We start from the raw sequence: 27,601 nt of genomic DNA on the forward strand, positions 1-27,601 counted from the left end.
CAGTTATAAAGTAGCTTTTTCTTAGACAAGGTGACATAAGAAAAATAACTTAACATTCTTGTCCACTAATTCTAACGTCAGTAGTCAAGACTGGGTTGGTTTCACTTGCTTGATTCCCCGCACCCCAACCCCACTTGATTCTGGGATTCAGTTAGTTACTGGGAAACCATTTGATCTTTTCAAGTGTAGCTTTAAGTTTTGTTAGACAAGCCAGACGTGGTGGCACATGCCTGTAATCCCACCTACTGGGAAGAACCGAGTTGGGAGGATCACTTGAGACCAGCTTGGGCAATGTAGTGAGATCCCATCTCATTTATTTAACATAAAAAGAAGAAAAGATTTGTTAGACAAGATCAGAGCAGTATTTACCTGAGGGTAATTTTCACCCACTGCTGGAGGCAAAGCTGTGCTCAGTACTCTACCTGGGCTGGGTTCAGTGGTTCACGTCTGTAATCCCAGCGGGAGGCCGAGGACGGTGGATTACCTGAGGTCAGGAGTTCGAGACCACCCTGGCCAACATGGTGAAATCCCATCTCTACTAAAAATACAAAAATTAGCTGGGCATGGTGGCAGACATCTGTAGTCCCAACTACTTGGGTGGCAGAAGCAGGAGGATCACTTGAACCCAGAAGACAGAGGTTGCAGTGACCTGAGATCGCACTACTGTGCTTAAGTAGCCAGGGCAACAGAGTGAGACTCTGTCTCCAAAAAAAGAACAACTCTACCTAATGCCTGGTGAAACATGTCATGTCATCTTTTTAGTCTTGTTTGTGAAACAGGTACTATTCCCAGCCCTTTATGAACTTTAGGCACTATTCCCCTCTGATCCTCTCAGGTCTTTCTTTGCTGCCTTGTTAATAATATTAATTCTTCCAATCTGTGAATGTGGGCTATCTTTACATTTATTTGTGTCTTCAGTTTCTTGTATCAATTATAGTTTTCAGTGTACAGGTATTTTGCTCCCTTGGTTAGATTTACTCCTAAGTACTTTATTCTTTTTGATGCTCTAGTAAATGGGATCGTTTTCTTGATTTCCTTTTCAGCTAGGTTGTTATTGGTGAAAAGAAATGCAACTGATTTTTGTATGTTGATTTTGTATCCTGTTGCTTTACTGAGTTCATTTATTAGTTTCAACAGTTTTTGTGAAATTTTAGAGTTTTCAACTTAAAAGATCGTGTCATCTGCAAACAGGGTTAGTTTTACTTTCTTTCTGATTTGTGATGCCTTTTATTCCTTTTTTTGGTCTGATTGTTGTTGCTAGTCCTTCCAACGCTGTGTTGAATAGAAATGGTAAAAGTGGACATTCTAACTGTGTGCTAGATCTCAGGAAAAAGCCTTCAGGTTTTTCCCATTGATTATGATGTTAGCTGTGGGATTTTTATAAATGACCTTTATTATGTTGAGGAATTTTCTTCTGTACCTATTTTGTTGAGAGTTTTTTATCATGAAAGGATGTTAAACTTTGTCACACGGTTTTCTGCATTTATTGAGATGATCATTTGGTTTTTACTTTTCATTCTGTTAAACTGTGGTATATCACATCGATTTGCATATTTTAAACCAGTCTTGCATTCTAGGGATAAATCAAACTTGGTCCTGGTATTTAATTGGTTTAACGTGTTACTGAGAAGGATTGGTATTGTCTTTAAGTAGGGAAGTTAAGGTTCATTTTATGATTCTTTTAAGCTTGAGTGCTCTGTGATGGCTAGAGTTAAATCGGATATTCTATAACCCTGTGGTTAAATTGTGTATTACTACTTTGTTTTCCTTTGTAAGAATATGGAAAAGCTGAACTTGGCATTTTATTTTGATTTTTGTTTAATTGTAACATTGGACATTTTAATACGCTTGCTCACTAATATTTCTCTAGTGAATTGTCTGTTCATAGCTTTACTCTTTGGGCTTCTTTGATTTGTTGAGTTCTTATAGCATATTTACATTTTGTCAAGTGTTGATTATTGTCTACACTGACCATCAATTTAATTTTTTTTCTTTTTTTTTTGGCGGGGGGCGGAGACAGAGTCTTGCTCTGTTGCCCAGGCTGGAGTGCAGTGGCGCGATCTCTGCTTACTGCAAGCTCCACCTCCCAGGTTCAAACCATTCTCCTGCCTCAGCCTCGTGAGTAGCTGGGACTACAGGCACCCGCCACCATGCTTGGCTAATTTTTTGTATTTTTAGTAGAGACGGGGTTTCACCGTGTTAGCCAGGATGGTCTTGATCTCCTGACCTCACAATCTGCCCGCCTTGGCCTCCCAAAGTGCTGGGATTACAGGCGTGAACCACCGCGCCCAGCCCAATTTGATTTTTTAACCATTATTTTTCTCTTATCCTGGACAGAATGTTTAGTAGGCTTGCTTCTTAAAGTTTTGCTTCTTAAAGTTTTGCTATGAAATAGATGCCTGTGTTCTAGTTAAAGGTGAAGCTTCATTCAAAACAAAGAAATGTAAACAGGCAGTGTGGGGATATATTCCTCAGGAGTACTGAGCAGAAGGTAATGAGTTAGTAGTTAAAGCCAAAGGAGCTAATAAGATTTCCTAGACAAGAGTTTAGATAAGAAGGGAAGTGGGGATAGGATGAAGAGCACTAGAAGAAAGATTGACCTTAAATGGAATGAGAAGAAAGATAAACTTTACGTATTGCAGTGGTTCTCAAACTACTTTCAGTTAGAATCACCTGAAGAATTTTTTTTTTTAAAAAGTTGATGCCCAGTTGCCCCCCTGCCTCCAGATTTGTATACAGCAAGAGTTGAGAATCACTGCTTAGAATATATCTGCTTATAATAAGTCAGTAGGTCTTAACATTTTTGTAAGTCTGAGAATCAATCTGGAAGACTTGCTGTAAAGAGTGCTGGGCCCCTTCCTCAGAGTTTGATTCAGTAGGTCTGGGTTGGGACCTGAGAATTTTCATTTTTATCCTATTTCTAGAGAAACATGGTTTCTGTAGAATCACGTCTCAGAAACGTCATTCCTTTTTTTTTTTTTTTTTTTTTTTTTTTGGAGACGGAGTCTCAGTTTGTCACCCAGGCTGTACTCATGATCTCGGCTCACTGCAACCTCCACCTCCTAGGTTCAAGTGATTCTCCTGCCTCAGCCTCCCAAGTAGCTAGGATTACAGGCGCCTGCCACCATGCCTGGCTAATTTTTGTATTTTTAGTAGAGACAGGGTTTCACCATGTTAGCCAGGCTGGTCTTGAACTCCTGACCTCAGGTGAGCCGCCTGCCTCAGCCTCCCAAAGTGCTGGGATTACAGGCATGAGCCATCGCGCCTGGCCAGAAACATGGTTCTGTGAACCGCAGTAGCAGTAGGTGTAGGAAGGAAAGATTGGATGTTAGATACAGGTTGGTTTGGAGATTTGCTCCTAGAAAGTTTAAGGAGTTCTTTTCTCATGATGTTGCTTTCTCTCTAACATACAGAAAGGGTCTCCACCAAGAGTGTTGCTTGAGTAGTAATGGTATTCAGAAAAGTCCAAGATTTGAGGATCCTTAGTTAAATAACTTGAGCAAGTTGACTGTTTTTCTTGATACATCAGTTCCTTTTTTTTTCACCTGATGAAGCAGCTCTTTGAATTTTAATTTTGTCAGGTAGTGAATATTTACTGTCCTCTTTTGTCACTGTAGATGAATATTCTTTCTATATCTTTGTACATGTTACTGGTAAATTTGCCAATAGGATAGATTTTGGTAGTACATTCTTTTTTCACAACATCATCATCATCATCATTAGCGCTCTTAGGGTATAATTAATTGTATACGTTCTTCTACATGTAGTGGCAAATTGTATTAGTGTAGTCCTTTTGGTTGCAGGTCAGTCTTTTTTCAGGTTGCCAGTTGTCTCGAGGAAGGGTGGTTTATTGTAAATGTATACATGGAAAGCGAAATGGTTATCTACATAGTTATGTGGGAGGAGGCAGCACAGTGTAATGGATTGAACCCGACACCCTAGTTTCAAATTCAATCTAATTTAGTCTGTATGTGTAAAAATCAAGATAGTAGCTACATCATAAAGTTGTTAGACTGAAATGAGTTAATAGATGTGAGAATGCCTGATAAATTTTATGAAACTATACAAACGTTGGGTGGCATTTTACATGCATATAAAATGACGTCTCTGCTGATTCTGTAATTGACAAATATAAAACTAACAGATGAAACGAAATTTATAAAAGTAAAGTGGATATAGGCGTTATTTTGATGCTTTCTGGGTGGTATACCTATTCTGTACTATCTTTGGCTCCCATGTTTCAGTTCTCAATGTTTTTAGCGATTGATTGTTTCTATGGTAGAATTAGCCATCTTCTACCCTACTGCTACACCAACCCCTCAAAAACAAAAACAACCCTTAGTTTGATATGTGTCTACAACTTCATTAAATTGAAGGGAAATAGTATGAGACATAATTTGTCTTTTTCTCCTATTTATTAGTAATCTAAGTTAGGGTGCATCACCAAGATGAGGGTACATTAGCTCTAAAGATGAGGATTCTCTTTGTATTTGAATGCTTATGGAAATATTATTTATTTCTACAACTTCTCATATGTAAGGGAACTTTATATATGCTTTGAGAAAATGCATACTGTTTTTTGAATATTTAGTCCACAGCGATGAAATAGGTTATTTTTATGTAGCTTGTGTTTGTGAGATGTTTTACCTTTTATAAAATGAAGAGAACATAGAATGTTGTTTCTGTTCTAATCTGTTAAATTAATAGAGCTTTGTTGGGCACATATTGCCTGATGATTTAGGAATGTAATATGTAGGGGAATGAAGATGCCCTCCTGTCATTTGGATTCCATGTGCAAAGGTTGATGTCAGTCATTTCAAGCATATTAAATTGGATAATATGTCTTTTTAAGATAGTCTCAATAGGCTCACTGTGTTTGAACTATTCATGTCAGCATGGAATTGTAACCCTTATTCTCTATAATAGAGTTAAGCAGTTATAAACCATATATAACTGATATATTTCACAAGTGCATGATAGCTTATTATGATCAATTTTGTTGTGTATTGGTTATTGGAATTTGAACAGTATTAAAAAGTTCTGTGAAATTATTGATATGGGAAGTTTTTTCTGAATTTCTGTGAACATTTGAATTTACTGAGTTTTCACCTTTGTTTTCTTTCTTATGTACATCTTACAGACTGGGGTTTTAAGGGGTGTGGCAGGAGGTTTTGGACTCGATGAGTTTCCACCGAAATGTCGGAGAAGTCAGGCCAGAGCACAAAAGCAAAGGATGGGAAAAAGTATGCAACACTCAGTTTATTTAATACTTACAAGGGGAAATCATTAGAAACACAGAAAACCACAGGTGAGTAAAATCAAGTGACACTTAATGTTTTTCGTGGTTTGTAGATTACTATAAATGCTACACATGCTGCTATGAGAAACTAGAATGTACCCAAGTTAATACCACCCTATTTACATTTGCCTTTTTATGCATGCACACGTTTTTCAGAGGATATGTGATAAACATCTTGTAATGGAAAATTTATACTTTCATAGAACCCTTTAAAATATTTTGTTTTCTCTGTTGTCAGCAGGAAAAAAGAACTGTATGGCTCTAAAGGGGAAACTCAGTCAATGAGATTGATAGGCACAGACCTATATATTAGTGGGAATTTATTATCTTTTTAGTTATAGACTAGAGAAAGTCCTATGTTTCGTGTGTGTGTGTGTTAGATACTGTGACCTAGTGAGTATGATGAAAACTGAAAATCATGCATGGCATATTAACAGTATTCTTTTTTTTTTTTTTTTTTTTTTTTTTTTTTTTTGAGGCGGAGGCTCGCTCTGTCGCCCGGACTGGAGTGCAGTGGCCGGATCTCAGCTCACTGCAAACTCCGCCTCCCGGGTTTGCGCCATTCTCCCGCCTCAGCCTCCCGAGTAGCTGGGACTACAGGCGCCCGCCACCTCGCCCGGCTAGTTTTGTATTTTAGTAGAGACGGAGTTTCACTGTGTTAGCCAGGATGGTCTCGATCTCCTGACCTCGTGATCCGCCCATCTCGGCCTCCCAAAGTGCTGGGATTACAGGCTTGAGCCACCGCGCCCGGCCATAACAGTATTCTTTATAAACATAAAGTCAATACATTTATTCTCTAACATTCTAAGTTTTGAGTTTGAAATAGATTCTCTGAAAAAATATCAGCATTATCAGTGTTTTCTGTAGTGTGTTGAATTGCATTGTTAGAATTTTTAAGGAATCTGTTAAATGCTGTTAAATGGCTTGATTTCGACACTAAATTGTGTTGCAGGTGTAGCTTAGTTTTAAACTTATTATCTTAAAATACATGAATGAAAATCATTCAGGGATTGCATTAATTCCTATTTTTCTATATTGTTTGAGGAATAATGTGGGTAATAAAATAGATGTTCTAAGAAAGTTGATGTTATTGATCTTTAGTTGCAGCTCGGCATGGATTACAGAGTCTTGGAAAAGTCGGTATTTCACGGCGTATGCCTCCACCTGCTAACCTCCCGAGTCTTAAAGCAGAAAACAAAGGCAATGATCCTAATGTAAATATTGTACCTAAAGATGGCACAGGGTGGGCATCAAAACAAGAGCAACATGAAGAAGAAAAGTGAGTCAAAGTCTGTTAAAGAATGAAACCCTTCCCCTTTCGTTGTAGGGAACTTATGTTTGAGTACCTGCTATTTACTAAGTGTTATGCTGTCTATATTACATATTACATATTTTATACTCTTTAAAGTCTTTTCACTATAGTAACTTTTGGTTAATTTTCCCTATTAAAAGTATTTCTATTTGTCAGGGTAGAACAGATGACAGAATTGCAAATCACAACCTTGCTTATGTCATAGCCTTTATTAGGCTCCCCCTTCTCTTACTACCACCAACTCCGGTATTCCCTTTCCAATATGATTAAGAGTTGACTCTGATACCTAAATTTCATGATACTAAGGATGTCTGTCTGCCAATTTACTGTGTATCTCTGGCATTGAAATTGCCTGATGTTTCATAGGTGCTCAAGTAATAATTTGTATATACTCTAGCAAGAAAGCTAGGATAGAATTAATAGTGTCCATCTTAGTCATCGTTCTTTCAACAACTATTTAGACTTCTGTGTGTCAAAGATTTTGCCAGGCTCTTAGCTACTTGAATGACCAAGCCTAAATAGTGGTAATTTTAAAAAATAAGATAAGCCATTGGATACTTGATGTTTTCTTGCCTCTTATCAAAATTCTGTACTCCTGCCTGGGGAGATTTGTATAGTAAATGTGACTACTTCTGTAGAAATTTATCAAATACTTATGCTTGTTAGCTGTAGTAAAATTATTTTATAGTATTGAGTCAGTTATAGGTATGAGTGTGCCAGAAATATATTGCATTTTGTGAGCCTCTTAACTACTTTCTTATTTTTAAGCATTACCTCATTACAAGAATTGAATAAAACTGTACAGCCTTTCAAAATACCTTTTACTCACGTGAATGTATTAGGCGTATTGCTGTTACCTCTTTGAATAACAGTAATAAGTACAGTGGTGATCCTGTTGACTTCCAGGTGGAGAGTTTGCTTAGCTTTAGCCCTCAGCTAATTTCACCATTCCAGACTGTATGTATGTTTATATTGCTATATTTAATTATAAGTGTTCACTTCTTCAAAGCAGATATTTGGTAACTATGTTCCATTAAAGTGTGTGTGTGTGTGTGTGTGTGTGTGTGTGTGTGTGTGTGTGTTTTAAACAAAATGGAAAACAAGCAAAGCTCATCTCATTGGGTTATTCAAAGGCAGAGATGAAAGGGGATAAAAATAGCCATAAATCATTTAAAGGAATGTTGCAGAGAGAAAACATTTATAGGAGATTTACCAATGAATAAACATATAGCCAAAATAATTTGTACACAGTTTTACCTTAGATATAATATTGATTTTATTTAAACGTACAGTATCTGAAATAATGGATTCATATTTTTTTTTAAGAACACCAGAAGTGCCACCAGCACAGCCAAAACCTGGGGTTGCAGCTCCCCCAGAAGTAGCACCTGCTCCCAAATCATGGGCCAGTAACAAGCAAGGTGGGCAAGGAGATGGTAAGTGGACATTAGTTGGGGAAACTGCCTAGGCTTGATAGTTACTGAACAGCCATGCAGGAGATAAAGTGTGAACTATGTTTTGGTAGAGCCATAAAGCATTGTTAAAGGATATACTTTCGAGGCTCTTAAAAAGGTTTTTTTAAAAAATCTCTTGGGCTAGCTAAATTCCAGTGTAAAGAGCCATGCACGAGTGAATGATACTGGTTAAGAAAAGGAGTCTTTAAGATACCCTCTGCCCCACATTATTTTATCTTTACCTCTACATATCCAAGCAAAGCTTGTACCTTCAAAGTATCCAGCCATTGCATAGATTGTTAGAAACCATACTCATTTTTCAACCGTGTCCCCAACTTCTCCTGTTTCCGACATGCTGCCACGATTTCCTGAGAGAAGAGCTAGAAAGTAGCCATAAAGCACCACTGCTGTAATATTACCCTTTTCCCCAAGGAATGATGGAATCCCCAGCAGAATTTAGTTTTCCTACTTTCACAACAGGGACTGTCTATAAAACATTCTATGGAAGAACCGATCTGGGACCTCAAGCTAATAAAACTAGTTCTTTTAATTTAAAAAAATAGGTAGATAGGAAGTTGGGTGAATAGTGAGGTGCAATCATCTCAGCTATAAATTAAATCAAAGTAAAGTAAATGAAGCAGTAAATTAAATAAAGGCATTTTAGCCTCATCTTGAGCTTGGAGCCTTTATTCATCAAACACTATTTCAGTAATACTATTTGAACGAATTCTGAGAATTCTTAGCAAAGGAATTTGATGGGTATTGAAAATGTAAGGAGTTGTAATGAAAGAGAAACAAGAGAAGCTCTTCACTTGCATGGTCATCTTAAATGAGTCCTCTGGAATGGTGCTGGAAGATTACTGTCTTAGACGTTCATCTCCTCATGGCTGATCATTAGCTTTTCAAAGGAATCTAGATGAATTTTAAAGTTTTATGGCTATGAACAGTCATCACTGAAATGTGGAATAATTTATGAGAAGGAGGCAGAGAGCTCTATCCTAGAAGGGTGGCTTGTATTATCTTCAGTATAAAAGTTACCTTTAATTTTTTTTTTTTTTTTTTAATCTATAGGAATCCAAGTGAATAGTCAGTTTCAGCAAGAATTTCCCAGCCTGCAGGCAGCTGGGGATCAGGAAAAAAAAGAAAAGGAAACAAATGATGACAACTATGGACCTGGACCCAGTTTACGCCCACCAAGTAAGAGTACTTTCTCTTTAATACAAAGTGAGATCATATTTGTATATTATCTTGCAATACAACCTCCTGCTTGCTGTTGTATGTATGATTTGCCTAGTTTGAAAAGGCAGACTTAGTACTATGGTCTCTTGCTACTCAGGTGTGATTTTTGCAGCGACAGTATCTACATAACTTGAGAACATGTTAGAAATGTGTAATCTTGGGCCTTGCATCCAACTTACTAAATCAAAATCTACATTTTAACAAGATGTCCAGGTGACTTTCATGTATATCAATATTTGGACTTTTTTACATTAGTAAGTTTTTGAGCAAGCTTCCCTAATATATAACTATTTACTTACTACTGTATTAATATTTGGTGATTCCTCACTTTCTGAGCTCAAACTGAGGAAACAAGTAATTTTGGATAGTGAGGGATAGTTTATGTACATTACAAAGCAAAAACTAAAAATAGAAGTATAAAATATTAGAGGGATTTTTAAATGTCGTCTTAATTGTGATAGCTTCATATTGTCACTACCAAGTATCTTAAAGGACCTTGTTTACATGGAGAGGTTCATCTATGACAGAAGTGTTTACAAATTCCGTATTTCTGTTTTTTTGTTTTGTTTTGTTTTGTTTTTGTTTTTTTTGAGACGGAGTCTTGCTTTTGTTACCCAGGCTGGAGTGCAGTGGCGCGATCTCGGCTGACTGTGAGCCCCGCCTCCCGGGTTCACGCCATTCTTCTGCCTCAGCCTCCTGAGTAGCTGGGACTACAGGCTCCCTCCACCACGCCCGGCTAATTTTTTATATTTTTAGTAGAGACGGGGTTTTGCCTGTTAGCCAGGATGGTCTCGATCTCCTGACCATGTGATCCACCTGCCTTGGCCTCCCAGAGTGCTGGGATTACAGGCGTGAGCCACCGTGCCTGGCACAGATTCCGTATTTCTAATAATATTATACATTTCACATTTTTTGGCTCTTATCAGATCTGAATAAATCTAAATTTTATTTTTCAAGCGTCATAATGTGGTTGGTGCATTTGTATTAGAAATAGATGTGCCAACTCCTCTATTTTCTTGTTCAGTTGAATTTCCACCAGTTATTTATTGCTGCATAACAAATTTAGCGATGTAAAACAACAAACTGAACTATACTTATGATATCCCACTGTATCTTAAGGTCAGAAATCCAGGATCAACTTAGCTTGAGGTTCTGGCCAAGGGACTCCCTCTCAAAGCTGCAGTTAAGCTGTCTAAAGATGACTTGACTGGGGCTATACTTCCAAACTGGTGTAGCTATTGGCTCTTTACTTTCATGGTCTCTTAGTGGGGCTGCTTATGACATGGCTTCTGCAGAATAAATGATGAGAGACAGACATCCTCCACCCAAGACAGAAGCCCACAGTCTTTAATAACTTAATCTGGAAAGGGACATGCTATCACTTCTGCCATATTCTACAGGTTACACAGACCAACCCTGCTATATTGTGAGAAGAGACTACACATGGTGTAAATACCAGAAGATAAAGATAATTTACCAGAGATAAAGATAAAGATAATTTGGGCTATCCAGGAGACTGGTTACCATGCAGTGTTTCCTAGCAAAACCACCTAGCTGTTTTATTTGGTTAAGTGTAGTTACACCAGATAATTTCACGCAGTCCGTTCACTTGGGGGCACCTGTAAGTAGCAATGATATACTGGAAACAGACAAATGAGAATATCACTGTCAACCCTTACAGATTGTAGAAGTCCCATCTTCTTTCCCTCAGGAAACCTCAGGTGTGTCACTCTGAAACATGGCCATCTGATATAGGGAGAGCAGTGATTTTAATCTCTATACCAAATATTGCTAAAGCCTCATAGAGAAGTTCTAATATTTTCTTCTCCCACCCCAGTATTTGCTTGTGGTGACACCCTCTGAGGTACATCCTCTCCACTTTGGAAGCCGCTACTACCCAAACACATTGAAAGCATTAGTAGGACCTGGATTAGACTTTTCCTGCTCTTTCACTCTGCTTACTTGCTTTCATTTTCCTGAAATGTGCCTGGTTTGGTTTCACTTTGTTCCATTTTCAGATTTTTATCTTTTTCCTTTGTTCTCTGCCTTCATACTAGATGTTGCTTGTTGGAGAGATGGTGGTAAGGCTGCTGGCTCACCTTCATCATCTGATCAAGATGAAAAGCTCCCTGGCCAGGATGAAAGCATAGCTGGAACATCAGAGCAAAATGATATCCTCAAAGTGGTGGAAAAGAGGATAGCTTGTGGTCCTCCACAGGCTAAACTGAATGGACAGCAGGCTGCTCTCGCTTCCCAGTATAGAGCTATGATGCCTCCTTATGTGAGTATTGTTAAATGAACAACCAGTCGAACAAGAGGCTTTTGATCTGGGGTCCGAGGAACGAATTGTTACAGGGAAAAGTTTAGGTCTTTATTTTCGTTAACATCTAACTAAAAATTAGCATTTTCTTTCATTGTATGGTATATTGTGAGAAGGGACTACACGTGGTGTAAATACCAGAAGATAGAGATCGTTTGGGCTATCCGGGAAACTGGTTACCAAGCAGTGTTTCTTAGCAAAACCACCTAGCTGTTTTATTTGGGTAAGTGTAGTTGTACCATATAGGAAACAAATCACAGGACTATCAGCAGTGTCTTTATTATTAACAGAGATTGTAGATATTTTCATATCACATTACATTCAACATTACTTCAAAATAATTATTAGACCCATAGATAATGATCTAATAAAGAAGCACATACATTACCATACTACAGATTTATTTTGTAAATACAGAGAACAATTACACTAAAATTCTGTTTAATATAATTGTTTTCTTTGCAGTATTTTGTATTTTACATTATGCATTTAAAATGTTTTCCTGAGAGGAAGTCCACAGGATTCATCAGACTGCCAAAGGGGTGGTTCATGGAAAAAAAGATAAAGAACACTTGCTGTAGTTTCAAAGTTTTTATTTGTGTACTTTTAATATTTTTTTCAAACTTTTTTTGGTTTTGTTTTTTTGGAGACAGAGTCTTGCCCTTTTGCCCAGGCTGGAGTGCAGTGGTGTGATCTCAGCTCACTGCAACCTCTGCCCCCTGGGTTCAAGCAGTTCTTGTGCCTCAGCCTCCCAAGTAGCTGGAATTACAGGCATGTGCCACCACGCCTGTTTTTTTTTGTTTGTTTGTTTTTTGTTTTGTTTTGTTTTTAAGTAGAGTTGGGGTTTTGCCATGTTGGCAAGGCTGATTTTGAATTCCTGGCCTCAAGTAGTCTGCCCACTTTGGCCCTTCAGAGTGTTGGGATTACAGACATGAGCCACCTCACCTGGCCTTTAAACTTTTTTTTAATGGAAAATTTTAAACATCTGCAAAAATAAAGATAACAGTGCAATGAATCTGCCTCTTTTCCTACCACTTTTCTTTTTGGAAACAGAGTCTCGCTCTGTCACCCAGGCTATAGTGCAGTGGCATGATCTCGGCTCACTGCAACCTCTGCCTCCTAGATTCAAGCAATTCTCCTGCCTTAGCCTCCTTAAGTAACTGGGATTATAGCCGCCTACCACCATACCTGGCTCATTTTTGTATTTTTAGTAGAGACAGTTTTGCCATGTTGGCAAGGCTGGTCTTGAACTCCTAACCTCAAGTGATCCACCCACCTCAGCCTCCCGAAGTGCTGGGATTACAGGTGTGAGTCACCACGCCTGCTCTTTTCCTACCACTTTGGATTACGAAAGCAAATCCAAGGTATTTCATCAGTAAATATTTTAAGTTCTATTTTAAAGGATAAAGACTTGGGGAGAAAGTTTGCAATGCTGTTATCATACCTAAAAGGAAAACTAATTCCTTGATATTCTCAAATATTATGTTAGTGTTCCAGTAATTGTCTCATAATTAGGATCCAGGCAACATCCATTCCTTGAGATTGGTTCATATTTCTTTTAAGAATCTTGTTACCTACAGATATCTCCATCTCTTGTTTCCTTTAGTACTTATCTGTTTTAATTTGTTAACCTGTAAAGTTCCTCAGATTTTGGATTTTGTTGATTCTGTCTTTAGTTTTATTTAATATATACTCTTACACCCACCCCTGCCCTCCTGCCACATTTTCTAAATTATTAGTTAGATTTGGTGTCCTCGTTCTTTGTTTACTTTCAGCCCATTGTAAAGTTGTAAAGCAAGTCAGATGTGCCTGGATACATACATTTAATTTTCCAGGAGACTCATTACTCTCATAGGAAACAAAAATCTAGGTCATATTTATTTAGTTTGTTGTTTAACTCCTAATATTTGAATCCTAAATATCCATCATACTTTCCATTCCTTCATATTGGTGGTGTTATTTAAAAATATGGAATGCTTCATAAATTTGCATGCTATTTTTATGCAGGGACTGTGCTGATCTTCTCTATATTCTTCCAATTTTGCTGCCAAAGTGAGCATATACATTACTATTTTTAATCATTCTAGACTAACAGGGAAATGAATGATTAAATACAATTACTTGTTTAATGTTTTTTGCTCTGATGCCCAGGCTGGAGTGCAGTGGCACCATCTCGGCTCGCTGCAGCCTCCACCTCCCAGGTTCAAGTGATTCTCCTGCCTCAACCTTCCAAGTAGCTGGGATTACAGGGGCACGCCACCACACCCAGCTAATTTTTGTATTTTTAGTAGAGACAGGGTGTCACCATGTTAGCTGGGCTGGTCTTGATCTCCTGACTTCAGGTCATCTATCCTCCTTGGCTTCCCAAAGTGCTGGGATTACAGGTGTTAGCCACCGTGCCTGACCGTTAAATGTTTTCCTAAGAGAAGTTTAGGAGTATGCGGACCTGGCCTTGAAAAATGATTTATACCCATTAGAAATGGGTAGGAAAAAAAATTACTTTTTTTCTAATCATTTTCAATTTGTGCTACCAAAGATCCCTGAACTTTCAGGTGAGAGGGTAGGATAGGAAAGAGGGGAGACCAAGTGGGCATCATTCCCACTTTCATCAGCGATTATGTTTGAATAATGTGTTCTGCTAATTAACAAAAACATTTAAATATCACTACTATATACTGAGAATTTAAAATTTGTTTCTATAATGAATTTTCTGGCAAATTCCTAGACTTTAAGCATTTAAGACCACATGAAATTATGCCTGGAATGACCAGATGAAGGATTTAATGCAGCTTTAGCTATGAACATATGCCTCCAGTAGTGTCTTTATTAACTTCAGTATAGAAGTGTGATGCTGCTGAAAATTCTCCAGAGTATCCCTCAAAGTTTCCCCAGCTGAGTTTCAGCTGTTGCTTGGCTTAATTAACATTGCTTCAACCTGACTTAAGAGAAATTTCTTCTTCTTCCTTTTTTTTTTTTTAAAGACGAAGTCTCACTCTGGCGCCAGGCTGGAGTGCAGTGGTGCTCTCAGCTCACTGCAACCTCTGCCTCCTGGGGTCAAGTGATTCTCGTGTCTCAGCGTCCTGAGTAACTGGGATTACAGGCGCACCTACCACACCCAGCTAGTTTTTTTGTGTTTTTAGTAGAGACAGGGTTTCACCATGTTAGCCAGGATGATCTCTATCTCCTGACCTAGTGATCCACCCACCTCGGCCTCCCAAAGTGCTGGGATAGCAGGTGTGAGCCACTGCACCTGGCCGAGAAATTTCATCTTTAGACAGCATAATCATATAAACATCCTTGCTTCAAATATAAGGTAATTTTCTTATCTAACACATAGTTACTACTTTCTTTTTAGAAAAACTAGTCTTCTATTTTAGGTTATAAATTATGTTTTTACAGTAATATAATTTCATATTATTTACATAATTTTACTTGGATATAAGCAAATAGTAAATGACCAAGCTATTCTTTGACACTTCCTCCCTTCAAAATCATAGGATGAATCCCTTGGTGTTATTTGTTCTCAGAATCTATCTTATGTCTTCTCTTTAGTTTCCCACAGCCAAGTTCCTACAGAGAACAATATCTGGACCTGTTTGGGACTGTTTATAATGATCATTTGTGCAGTAATTTGATTGAGAATTCACCTATGCCATATCCGTAGAAAATTTCCGGGTAGCTCTCTGTCCCCCTTTTCCAACTCAGTTCCTTGGATCGTGGACTGTCCCTTAATTTTATCTGAACTGAGTTCTTCTTCCCTACCCCTGCTACCCCTACTTTTTTCTTTCTGAGGTGCTGGGGCTGGGGACTGATGTTATCCTCCTTATCCACAAATCTGCTTCTAATTATTCTACTCCTGCTTGTGGAGGAAGGCCTACAGCATCTGCTTTTCAAATATTTTCACTTTGCTGTTTGCTGGGGTACATGTGTGTATATATCCTGTTGATGCATTTACTTTAATGTAATTTATATCTTATTGATACAGTTACTTTAATGCAATTTTACATTACATATCTCGATACAGTTACTTTAATGTGTACATATCTTGTTGATACAATTACTTTAATGTACTTTTATCAATATAATGCAGAAGTCTTTCATATGATGTGCTCTAGTTATTCTATTTGTAAAGAGTTGGTAGAGGCAATGGCCTTGGAAATGGGTTGCTGTTGAGGATGAATGATGATCTATGCTAGCAGGTAACAGTTATTAATAGTTTTATTCATTTTAATCATTGTTTCTATAAATTATAACTTCAGGCCTAGGCTCAGATTTTTATATATATATGTGTGTGTATATATATATAATTTTTTAAAATAACTGGGTTGCTAAATTTATCAAAATTTTTTGTTTCCTTCATTCAGATGTTTCAACAGTATCCAAGGATGACATATCCTCCTCTACATGGTCCCATGAGATTCCCACCTTCTTTATCTGAAGGAAACAAGTAAGGCTATTAAATGATTAAAGTCTATAAGGAATGTATATATGCTTGTTAAGATATTCTAAAGGTGGAGTGGATTGTGTGATTTTGAGTTGTGTAATTGATCGTTTTCCTGTCCTTACAGTACAGTTGTCATTAATAAATAATTGGCTCTTATAAGACAGACCAGAAATAATTCATTCTTTTAAACATTTAAATTAATTTACATAGGATTTTGAAAACTGAAAACCAGGCCGGGCACAGTGGCTCAAGCCTGTAATCCCAGCACTTTGGGAGGCCAAGGTGGGTGGATCACAGGAGGTCAGGAGTTCAAGGCCAGCCTGGCCAGCATGGTGAAACCCTGTTTCTACTAAAAAAAAAATAAAATAAATTGGCCGGACATGGTGGCGTGCACCTGTAATCCCAGCTACTCGGGAGGCTGAGGCAGGAGAATTGCTTGAACCTGGGAGGCAGAGCTTGCAGTGAGCCGAGATTGTGCCACTGCACTCTAGCCTGGGCGACAGAGCGAGACTCTGTCTCAAAAAAAAAAAAAAAAAGAAAAAGAAAAAGAAAAAAAAGAAAACTGAAAACCATGGTCCTAAAATTGATGACACTTGTTTTTCTCCTCTGCCTTTCATATTATGGACTCCCCCCCCCCCCTTTTTTTTTTTTTTTTTTTTTGCTTATTATGTGAGACTTGATCATCCTCTTGAATTATTTTCCTCAAAATGGTGTGTTTTGAAGTTAGTTTTATTTATATTGTTATCCTTTAGCATATATTTGTTTTATCTTAAATGTTTGAGAGTTCTTAAAAACTGTGTCAGCTGTTACTTAAGAGTTACATATTATCCTATAATTACATATTAATATTAATTTTTTCATACACGTCAATGCAGAACATATTATGTGTCTTGGTGTAGAAAACACTAATGTCGAAATGAACTAAATTCCAATCTTTTATTATTCTCCCAGTTTAGTATCATAAACTTTTGTGTCTTTTCCATGACCTGCCTTTCATTAGAGGCCTCCGAGGAAGAGGCCCACCTCCTTCATGGGCCTCAGAGCCTGAACGCCCATCCATTCTTAGTGCATCAGAACTGAAGGAGCTTGATAAATTTGATAACCTAGATGCTGAAGCTGATGAGGGTTGGGCAGGTAAGAGGCAAAATTAATTAACTGCTTTAAATTGTTAGATGCTTTCAAGCAGCCAGTCTTGAGTTTTCTTTAATTTAATAGGTGCTCAGATGGAAGTAGATTATACAGAGCAACTGAATTTCAGTGATGATGATGAACAAGGAAGTAACAGTCCTAAAGAGAATAACAGGTAAGTTGTGGTATGCTTTACTAATAACAGTATGAAATTTGTTGATACAATATTAACTACTTATGCAGAGAGGCTTTATTAATAGACAATTGTTTGTTATTTGTAGAATTTATATATTCTCAGAAGTTTTACTAAATAGAGGGTGATTAATGAGCTAGATTAATACAGTATACAGCTAATCAGTTAATTAAAATGTGTTACGTCTCAAGAAAGTTGATTTAAAAACTTTTAGGGCCGAGTGCAGTGGTTCATGTCTGTAATCCCAGCACTTTGGGAGTCTAAGGCAGGCAGATCACTTGAGGTCAGGAGCTCGAGACCAGCTTGGCCAACATGGTGAAACCCTGTCTCTACTAGAAATACAAAAATTATCCAGGTGTTGTGGCACATGCCTATAATCCCAGCTACTCAGGAGGCTGAGGCAGGAGAACCACTTGAATCTGGGAGGTGGAGGTTGCATTGAGCTGAGATCATGCCACTGCACTCCAGTCTGGGTGACAGAGTAAGACTGTATCTCAAAAAAAAAAAAGATATTTAGGTACTTGGCACCTAGTTTGGAGATCTTTTGAGAATTGGTATTAGGAACAATTTTAAACTGTTATTTGCTTGGCCTGATCCATATTTATAAAATTGGAGAATAATTCCCTGGGTAACTACAGCTACTTCAGGTCCTCGATTTCTTAAAACTTAGTGAACTGCATTAGGGCCTTAGAAAATGGGGAGTTTTTTATTTCATTTTCTTTCATTCTGGAATATTGGAGCACCAGTCAGGAACATATGGGTTATATATCATAAATGTTGGGCTTTTAAAATATATGGAAGTTTGTAAGCACGTTTGGTATAAATTTTACAGTTATGGCATTGTGACAAACAATCGTTTTATGGTCATTTAAGAGATACCTGTGATTTGCTGTGGCTTTGAAAAAATACTGTAGTTTATCTTTTTATTAAATCAGGATAAATTAGAATGCAGTTAAATAATAATTCCAGTATTACCCAGTTATATTTGGATTATATTTCTTACATAGAGGAGATAGGAAATTATGTGATTATATTCTTTTGCCAGGATATATGCCTGACGTGTGTTTAGAGATTTGACAACTACTGTATTGCACTTTCATAGTATATATTTATTGAAAGAAGAAATTAGCACTAGTAGGTCACACACTCATCTCATTCCTTAATACATTCCCTCCCTGGAAACCATACCGAAATAATTTTTTTTAATTGCAAAAAAAAATGTATGTACTTATGATACGGTTGGTCCACTTTATTTCTTCTGCATTTTGATTTTTCAGTGAGGATCAAGGTTCAAAAGCCTCTGAAAACAATGAAAACAAAAAAGAAACAGATGAAGTTTCCAATGCTAAATCATCTTCTCAAATACCTGCCCAACCATCAGTAGCAAAAGTTCCCTTTGGGAAAGGACCTTCATTTAATCAGGTTTGTTGGACTCATGGAGATCCTTGTTATTTCAAGGATTATCTTGAATAATTAGTCTTATCACCGAGTGGAATGGGACTTAGGAAAAGGGAACTGTGTATTTTTTCTTGAATAGTCTTGAATCTATCATAATTTTTATTGCATTTAACCAGAATTATCAGTACAGTAGCTAAAATTATCGAGTGAAAACTAAAGCATCACCCTTTTCACCTTATGATACAGCTCAGTCATAGCAAAGTGTAGGGATGACATTTTCCTAAAATAAAATAAGCATTGCTGAAGTGCTTTACAGTTTACTGAATACTTAAATACTAGTCATTCTTTTTGTATGAATGGTACACTATCTGTAGGGAAATCACACAGTGAGTAGGGACATCTAAAGTCTGAATTATTTTGAAGAACATTGTGAATGAAGGGAAATATGTGTGCAACAGATATTTGAACCTACTTCTGAGATGGTAAACGGTTGCAAAAGCTGCATTATAAACTGGGAATAAAAATGGCTACTTTCAAGGGAGTCCGCTTATCTCTTTATTAAGGAATCAGTATAGTTAGCATGTATTTGTTGGATTCATACAAAATAGATGGAGGAACTTGTCCCTTCTGAGGGCTAAAAGGAGGTAGCTAACAGTTTCTTTGACAGGAAAAAAAGTCAATAAGAAGTCTGACTAAGTGGCATAATCATAGAGGGTACAAAATAAATTCTTCGAGAATTCATTTAAGGTAGAAGGCTGCAGAAGACTAAGTACTTGAGCTAATTCTTAAGCATGATTTAGCCAGTATACAAAGGGAATATAGCTATTATAAGCAGTGGAAACACATGTAGAGAAGTATGAGAAAACATGGCACATTCAAGAAATTCTAAGTAGTTTGATATGGGAGAGAGGTAGACTATATAAGAACCACTTCTTAAAAATGTATGCTATACGAGGGTTTTAATCTTAAGGCGTTGATGATCCATTGAAGAATAAATTTATGAAAACTGAAAAGAATAATTTTAAAATAACATTTTAATAAAATGTTTTGTGTGACTTTTACTTATTGGCATAATGGGGAATGAGAATTTTTCATGAAAGAATAGAGGAATAGATGGAATATGTCTTTGACTTTTTTTGTGACAGTGGTATGTATATTAGCAAGTGAATGTTTCATATATTTTGTTCCATTATGTTTTAGATTTTAAGATCTCATATGTTTAGTTTGCCACTAGAAACGAATTGAGCTTACATAAATAAAATTTAGTAATTAGAGGTATAGCTCTCCCCAGTCAGATTTTCTGGATCAGAATTCCAGAACAGTTAGACTAAAATTCTTTTTTTCCCTCTTGAGACAGAGCTTTGCTGTTTCACCCAGGCTGGAGTGGAGTTGTGCGATCTTGGCTCACTGCAACCTCCACCTCGTGGGCTCAAGAGATTCTTGTGCCTCAGCCTCCCGACTAGCTGGGACTAGAGTGGTGTGCCACCACACCCGGCTAATTTTTGTATTTTTAGTAGGGAAGAGGTTTCACCATGTTGGCCAGGCTGATTTTGAACTCCTGGCCTCAAATGACCCACCGGCCTCAGCCTTCCAAAGTGCTGGGATTACAGGCGTGAGCCACCATGCCTGGCTAAAATTTTTGTTGTAAAGTGCATTTGAGATTCTAACCTTGTTGAAATAGCAGAGTGATTCCATAAAAAGTAATCTTGTAATGAGTGATATGCTTTTATTTAAAAATAGAGAAGGAGAGAGATGTTTAGGAATCTTGCGATATTGAGAAAATAAGCACATTCAGAAATATTTCTTTCTTTTTTTTTTTTTTTGAGATGGAGTCTTGATCTGACTCCCAGGCTGTAATGCAGTGACATGATCTCGGCTCACTGCAACCTCTGCCTCTCAGGTTCAAGCAATTCTTCTGCCTCAGCCTTCCAAGTAGCTGGGATTACAGGTGCCCACCACCATGCCTGGCTAATTTTTGTATTTTTAGTAGAGACGGGTTTCACCATGTTGGCCAGGCTGGTGTGTAACTCCTGACCTTGTGATCCACCCACCTTGGCCTCCCAGAGTGCTAGGCTTACAGGCGTGAACTACCACACCCTGCTGAAATATTTCCAATAGATATATTTTTCCTTTTTCTTTGCTTTTTTGAGACAGAGTCTTGCTCTGTCACCCAGGCTGGAGTGCAGTGGCACGATCTTCGCTTACTGTAACCTCCACCTCTCAGGTTCAAGCAATTCTCCTGTCTCAGCCTCCAGAGTAGCTGGGGTTACAGGCGCCCGCCACCACACCTGGCTAGTGTTTGTATTTTTAGTAGAGACAGGGTTTTGCCATGTTGGCCAGGCTGATCTTGAACTCCTGACCTCAGGCGATCCGCCTGCCTTGGCCTCGCAAAGTGCTGGGATTACAGGCATGAATCACCGCGCCTGGCCGATATATTTTTTTATATGTTTATTTTTAAGTTATTCTTTCAGGCTGGTGCAATGGCTCACACTTGTAATCCCAGCACTTCGGGAGGCTGAGGCAGGCAGATCATTTGAGGTCAGGAGTTCGAGACCAGCCTAGCTAAAAACGGCAAAACCCTGTCTCTACTAAAAATGCAAAATTACCCGGTCGTGTTGGCACACGCCTGTAATCCCAGGTATTTGGCAGGCTGAGGCATGAGAATTGCTTGGTGCTGGGAGACAGAGGTTGCAGCGAGCCGAGATCATGCCACTGCATTCCAGCATGGGCGACAGAGCAAGCCTGTCTCCAAAATAATAGTAGTAATTCTTTCTTCTTTATAATAGGAACGTGGAACATCTTCACATCTGCCACCACCTCCAAAGTTGCTTGCACAGCAGGTAAATTTTAACTAAATGCTTGTTTATGGATTTTATGTTTTATTTGACCTTCTCTTTTGTTTTGGTGGAAAGACACCAAATTTTTTATTTAAAACTTTTATGAAACAGTTACTAACTTTTTACCTTGTGACTCTTACATGTCTTACTCTTCATCCTTTTCATTTTCATTCTCAGTTGATAAGCATGCTCCAAGTTTCACTAAGAAAATAAGAAGTACCTAGGAGATAACTTTTTTTTTTCCATTTCACTGTCTGTATACTTTTCTTCCTATTGTTTTGCTACTAAGGACACTTTCTTACTTTGTTCCTTGTATCCTTTTCCACTTTTGATAATGTTCTCTCTCATCTTTTCAGAAAAACAACTTCACAAAAACCTCTCTGTTAACATTACTCCATCCCACTACCTTCCATCCCATTGCAGTGTCTATCCTATTTCTCTGTTCTCCATCAGTGAAATTGTTTTAGTGAACTATTTATACTTACCGTCTTTTGCTGCTTATTCTCTCATTAGCCCTCTCCAGGCATGCTTTCTTTTCCCACTCTACCTTTGAAACTATTATTATCAGAGTCAATGATGACTTCCATCTTGACAAATTCAGTTTTCTTGTCTTCATCTCATTTAAATCTCAGCTGAGTCATTGACATAGTTGATTACTCCATCCCTCTTGTGTATATGCATATATTTTTAGAGACAGGGTCTTGCTTTGTGGCCCAGGTTGGAGTGCAGTGGTGTAATCATAGCTCACTGCCACCTGGACTCCTGGGCTCAAGGGGTCCTCTCACCTCCCCAGCAGCTGGGGCTACAGGTGCACACCACCACACCGGGCTAATTTTTTGCAGAGACAGGGTCTCGCCTTCATGTCCAGGCTGGTCTCGAACTCCTAGACTCAAGCCATCCACCTCGACCTCCCAAAGTGCTGGAATTACAGACTTGAGCCACCATCCCTGGCCTATCCTTAAAACACTTTTTTTCCTACTTGCATCTGAGACACCTCACTATTTTGTTTTTCTTTGCTTTGTATTCCTTCTGGGCCTCCTACACTTCGAGTGTTGGAGAACTAAGTCTTGTTCTCAGTCTGTTTTAAAAATCTGTATCCTTTTCCTTGGGAATGTCTTCTATGAGCTGATGGCATTCAAATGTACATTTAGGCCGAAAAGCTTTGCCCTGACTTTTAAGAGTCATATATTCAACAATCAACTCAACATCTCCACTTGGATCTCTAGTAAACAGCTCAAATATGTCCAAACCATAACACCCCCCCCACTTACCCTACATATCCACAGTGCTGCTTCTCCTGTCTTTCCTGTTGCAGGTAATGGCATTATTATTCACATATTTACTAAGGCTGAAACTGAGAAGTTACTCTTAACTCTTTTTTTACCCTACATCTAGCTTTATCAGCAAAATGTCACCTCTACCTTCAAAATGTACACTGACTGCTTGCTACCACCTCTTACATTTCCTTTGAACTATTGGAATGGGTTCTTGACAGATACTGCTTGCCCCTTATGCTGCCTGCTCACTTGCTACCTTCATGCCATATTCTCCTGTAGTAGTTGTTGTCTTTTTAAAACTATGTATTAGGTCCATTTCTCCTTGTTCAGGTCCTTCTCATGATCTTTCAGATCTCTGTCTACTTTTCTAATTTCATCTGCTGTTCTCATCACATACACATTGCTCTTCCTGACTTCTTTACTTGTTCTTTCTTACAAGTAGATTTTCCCCTCCTGAAATCCTTGTTATGATCAGGCTCTCCAGACCTTCTCTAATCACCCTACTGGGATATCTGCACGTATCACAACCATCACCATCATTTCCAGCAGTCCCTCTCCTCATAACCACTGAAAGCTCTTTATAGCATTTCTGCATACACAGAAGCTGAAACTAAAACATGTAGAAAAAAGTATAGAAGATCAAGTGTTCATAAACTTGGAGCTGACAAAGTTTTCTTTGATAAATAAGACCTTGGCCACGAATTAGAAAGGAAAAACAGTTGGTCAGTTGGACTTTGAAGAACATTTCCCAAAGAATGCAAAGATATGTTACAGAAAAAAATATTCCTAATACATCTCACGAAGGACTTGTATCTAAGCTTTTTTTTTTTTGCAACAGGGTCGTGCTCTGTTCCCCAGGCTGGAACACGATCTCAGCTCATTGCAGCCTAAACCTCCTGGGCTCAAGCGATCCTCCTGCCTCAGCCTACCAAGTAGCTGGGACCACAAGCATGCGCCTCTGTGCCCGGCTAATTTTTTATATTTTTGTAGAGATAGGGTTTCGCCGTGTTGCCCAGGCTAGTCTTGAACTCCTGAGCTCAAGCAATCCTCCTGCTTTGGCCTCCCGAAGTGCTGGGATTACAGATGTGAGCCACCATGTCCAGCCTGGGCCGTGTTTTTTTTTTTTTTTTTTAATATCTTACAACTCAAGTAGTTAAACAAAAAGACTTGAACATTTATTTCTCAAAAGAAAATGTAAGAATGCCCAGTGTGCCCATGGAAAGTTACTCAGTATCTTTAGTTATTAGGGAAATGCAAGTTAAAACCACTGAGATTTTACTACACTGCCAAAATTAAAGACTGATGACACCATGTTTTGGCAAGGATGTACAGAGCAGCTGGCAACTTATCCATTGGAAAACCTTATAAACACTTTGGAAAACAGTTTGGCAGTTTCTTGTAAATGAAATATATATTTACCATATGACACAGGATTTCCACTTCTAGCTGTTTATCCAACAGCCATGAAAACGTTCATTTATGCAAAGACTTATGCATGAATGTTCATAGCTGTTTTATTCATAGTTTAAAAACTGGAAGCAACCCACATGTCTATCATACATGAAACAACATGCCCACAATGGAATACTATCCAGCAGTAAGATGGAGCAAACTACTCATATATAAAATAACCTCAGTGCCATTATACTTAGCAAAAGAAGCTAGCACAAAAAAAGTATAATTTTATACACCTATAGGAAATTCTAGGACAAACAAAACTATACAAGGTTAGAGTTGGGGTGCTTGGGGCCACAGGGGGAGGCAGAGGAGTGATGGAAATGCTGTGTCTGCATTGGAGCAGTGGTTACACAGGTGTATCATTTGTCCAAACTCATCAGACTATACACTTAAAATATGTGCAGCGCGTTTTAAGTAAATTTTACTTCTGTGAAGTGAATTGTGTAAATTAGATACTTATATATTTGGTTTTTCAGCTTATCTCTGAGCTGTGGATGAAGAAACTCAGCACCAGAGAGCTGAAGTAGTTTGCATGTGATAGCACTATTAGTACATGGTAGTCTGCATTCATTTAAAGAGACATTCAGTCAAGTGTTTTCGTTGTATCATTGTTTAATCTTTTTGTAAGCATTCCAGCTGGGTTACATACGGCTTTTAAGATTTCTTCACCCTAGTAGCTTTTAAAATCAGTATGTTAAAGAAATTTTTTTATTACTTTTATTGTTTTTGCATTGTTGCAAGCAGTGATTTTAAAACCTGTCTTTGTTTTATAACACATTAATGAAAATTCAGTCACTGAAACTTGGATCTTTCAGGTGATCCTCCCATTCTCCACTCCAGGTTCTAGATAGCTTTTCTGGATCTTTCAATCTAAAGATAGAACTTTTCTTCACCCAGACTAATTTGTAGGAATTTCTTCTCCTTTGGGATATCATTACAGCACTGTCTACTGTCTTTTTCACCTTGCTTCTTTGGCTTTGTGCTTTTTACCTATAGCTGTATCTTAATTTTCTCAGAGCTAACGTGCCATCCTTTTGGATATTTAATACCTTCATTTCTCTCTCTTAGGCATTCCAGCTGTGGCAGCTGCTTCTAAAGCATTCATGCTAAATTTCCTTTGTCTCTAACTAGATTTTGAGATTCACTGTTGTGCTTCTCATTTTATTCAACAAATACTGAATGAGCAACAATGTCTGGCACAGTAAATAGGTACATACTCAGTAAACATTGGAGAGCTGGATTAATCTGGTCTTAGTTTGGTGAATTATCTAGATGTAATATATTTCCCATCTTACGTGTTTTCATTTGAATGTGTATGTTCATCAGAGAAATTTCTGATACTTTTGTGGGGTTTTTCCTTCTCCATGCCTGATACCCAATGTTAGTCAGAAATAGAGTTGTCATACTCATCTGATACCTTAATGTTTCAGCATCCACCTCCAGATCGACAGGCAGTACCTGGAAGACCAGGCCCCTTTCCCTCTAAGCAGCAAGTAGCTGATGAAGATGAAATATGGAAGCAGAGACGAAGACAACAGTCAGAAATTTCTGCAGCAGTAGAACGTGCTCGTAAACGGCGTGAAGAGGAAGAGCGAAGAATGGAAGAACAGAGGAAAGCGGCTTGTGCAGAGAAACTGAAACGATTGGATGAGAAGCTTGGCATCCTGGAAAAACAACCATCTCCAGAGGAAATTAGGGAAAGGGAGCGAGAAAAAGAACGGGAGCGTGAGAAAGAACTTGAAAAGAACAAGAACAGGAACGAGAGAAGGAGAGGGAAAAGAGAGGGAGAGACAGCAGGAAAAGGAGAAAGAGCTGGAGAAGGAGCAGGAAAACAAAGAGAAATGGAGAAAGAAAGAAAGCAAGAAAAAGAACTAGAACGGCAGAAAGAAAAGGAAAAAGAACTACAAAAGATGAAAGAACAAGAAAAGGAATGTGAGCTGGAGAAGGAAAGGGAGAAATTAGAGGAGAAAATTGAACCCAGAGAACCTAATTTGGAGCCCATGATAGAGAAACAAGAAAGTGAAAACAACTGTAATAAAGGTTTGATAGTCTTCTTCATTCTCTTTTATAAACTTTACAAAGAGCTTTTTGTTGGTTATAGTTTGGAGGTTGTATATTTTAAATATATGTCATCAAAATAAAAATGATTGTTTTATGATACCATTTCCAGTAGAAAATATGGGCTAGAGCCATGTTTTCTAATTCTGTATATGAACAGATATCCCTGAAGTGTTTCTCAGTTATTAGATGGGCTTCATTTCTGTTTTATCTGCAGAATTGTATTGACTTCCTAGTCACATGTAGTGATTCTCCACCTGCTTTTTTCTGACTCCAGGACATTTAACTAAACAAAATCTCATTTGTTCACGTGCATGAATACCTCTAAAACTGAACTGGCATAGAGCTTAATGAGAATGTTGGATTATCATCATTAAATGACTGCACCTAGCTCATAATTTCAGGTTTGCTGTTTAATCAGTTTAAACATGCAAGCTTCCATGGTGTAGTTGATATGCTATTAAACTGTAGTTTCCTAGAGTAATTATACTTTAAAATAAAATTCTTTTTCTAGATCTAATCAACTTTTTTGTTCTTCTCCAAGTTGGCTTGTAGACTGATTAATGGCATTCAAATGTAGTATAAAGTCTTGGCAAAGTTAAAGTTCAGGGTTTTTTTTGTTTTGTTTTGTTGTTGTTGCTTTTTGAGACAGAGTCTCACTCTGTCTCCAGACTGGAGTGCAATGGTGGAATCTCAGCTCACTGCAAACTCTGCCTCCCGGGTTCAAGCCATTTTCCTGCCCCAGCCTCCCGAGTAGCTGGGACTACAGGCGCGTTTCACTGCAACCAGCTAATTTTTGTATTTTTAGTAGGGACGGGACTTCACCATGTTGGCCAGAATAGTCTCGATCTCTTGACCTTGTGACCCACCTGCCTCGGCCTCTCAAAGTACTGGGATTATAGACGTGAGCCACCGCGCCTGGCCTAAAGTTTAGTTTTAATGAACGACTTGAATTAAAATAGAAATGCAGTTTTATTTCAGTGTATTTTCTGATGTGGAAATATTATAAGTTTTCTAACCTGACCTCTCATGCTCTTTTCTACAAGGCACTGCTGCTTAAAATAACAAGAATGTGTTTTAAAATAAAGTTTTATTTATATGCAGGGTTACCTTCAAACTTGGTTCTTAATGTAACTGTAAGAGTATGAGTATTTTATCTTTAATTTTTTTTATGAAATAAGGCC

General features: G+C 38.0%; 1 protein-coding gene across 1 annotated transcript in view; it reads left to right on the forward strand.

Annotated features, from left to right (window-relative positions):
* The window catches only part of PRRC2C (proline rich coiled-coil 2C), a 107,192-nt gene that overhangs the window by 19,810 nt on the left and 59,781 nt on the right, over positions 1 to 27,601 (forward strand). Inside the window, 14 exon segments of the mRNA XM_017866893.1 lie at positions 5,141 to 5,308; positions 6,407 to 6,578; positions 7,938 to 8,047; positions 9,137 to 9,262; positions 11,362 to 11,585; positions 15,989 to 16,071; positions 17,069 to 17,202; positions 17,284 to 17,371; positions 18,667 to 18,811; positions 21,574 to 21,627; positions 25,790 to 26,096; positions 26,099 to 26,137; positions 26,140 to 26,184; positions 26,187 to 26,399. Of these exon segments, the coding sequence (XP_017722382.1) occupies positions 5,197 to 5,308; positions 6,407 to 6,578; positions 7,938 to 8,047; positions 9,137 to 9,262; positions 11,362 to 11,585; positions 15,989 to 16,071; positions 17,069 to 17,202; positions 17,284 to 17,371; positions 18,667 to 18,811; positions 21,574 to 21,627; positions 25,790 to 26,096; positions 26,099 to 26,137; positions 26,140 to 26,184; positions 26,187 to 26,399 (1,852 nt within the window). The 5' untranslated portion in view covers positions 5,141 to 5,196.

The sequence above is a fragment of the Rhinopithecus bieti genome, unplaced genomic scaffold, assembly GCF_001698545.2.
Source record: "Rhinopithecus bieti isolate Rb0 unplaced genomic scaffold, ASM169854v2 scaffold_1853, whole genome shotgun sequence".
Classification (NCBI taxonomy): Eukaryota; Metazoa; Chordata; class Mammalia; order Primates; family Cercopithecidae; genus Rhinopithecus; species Rhinopithecus bieti.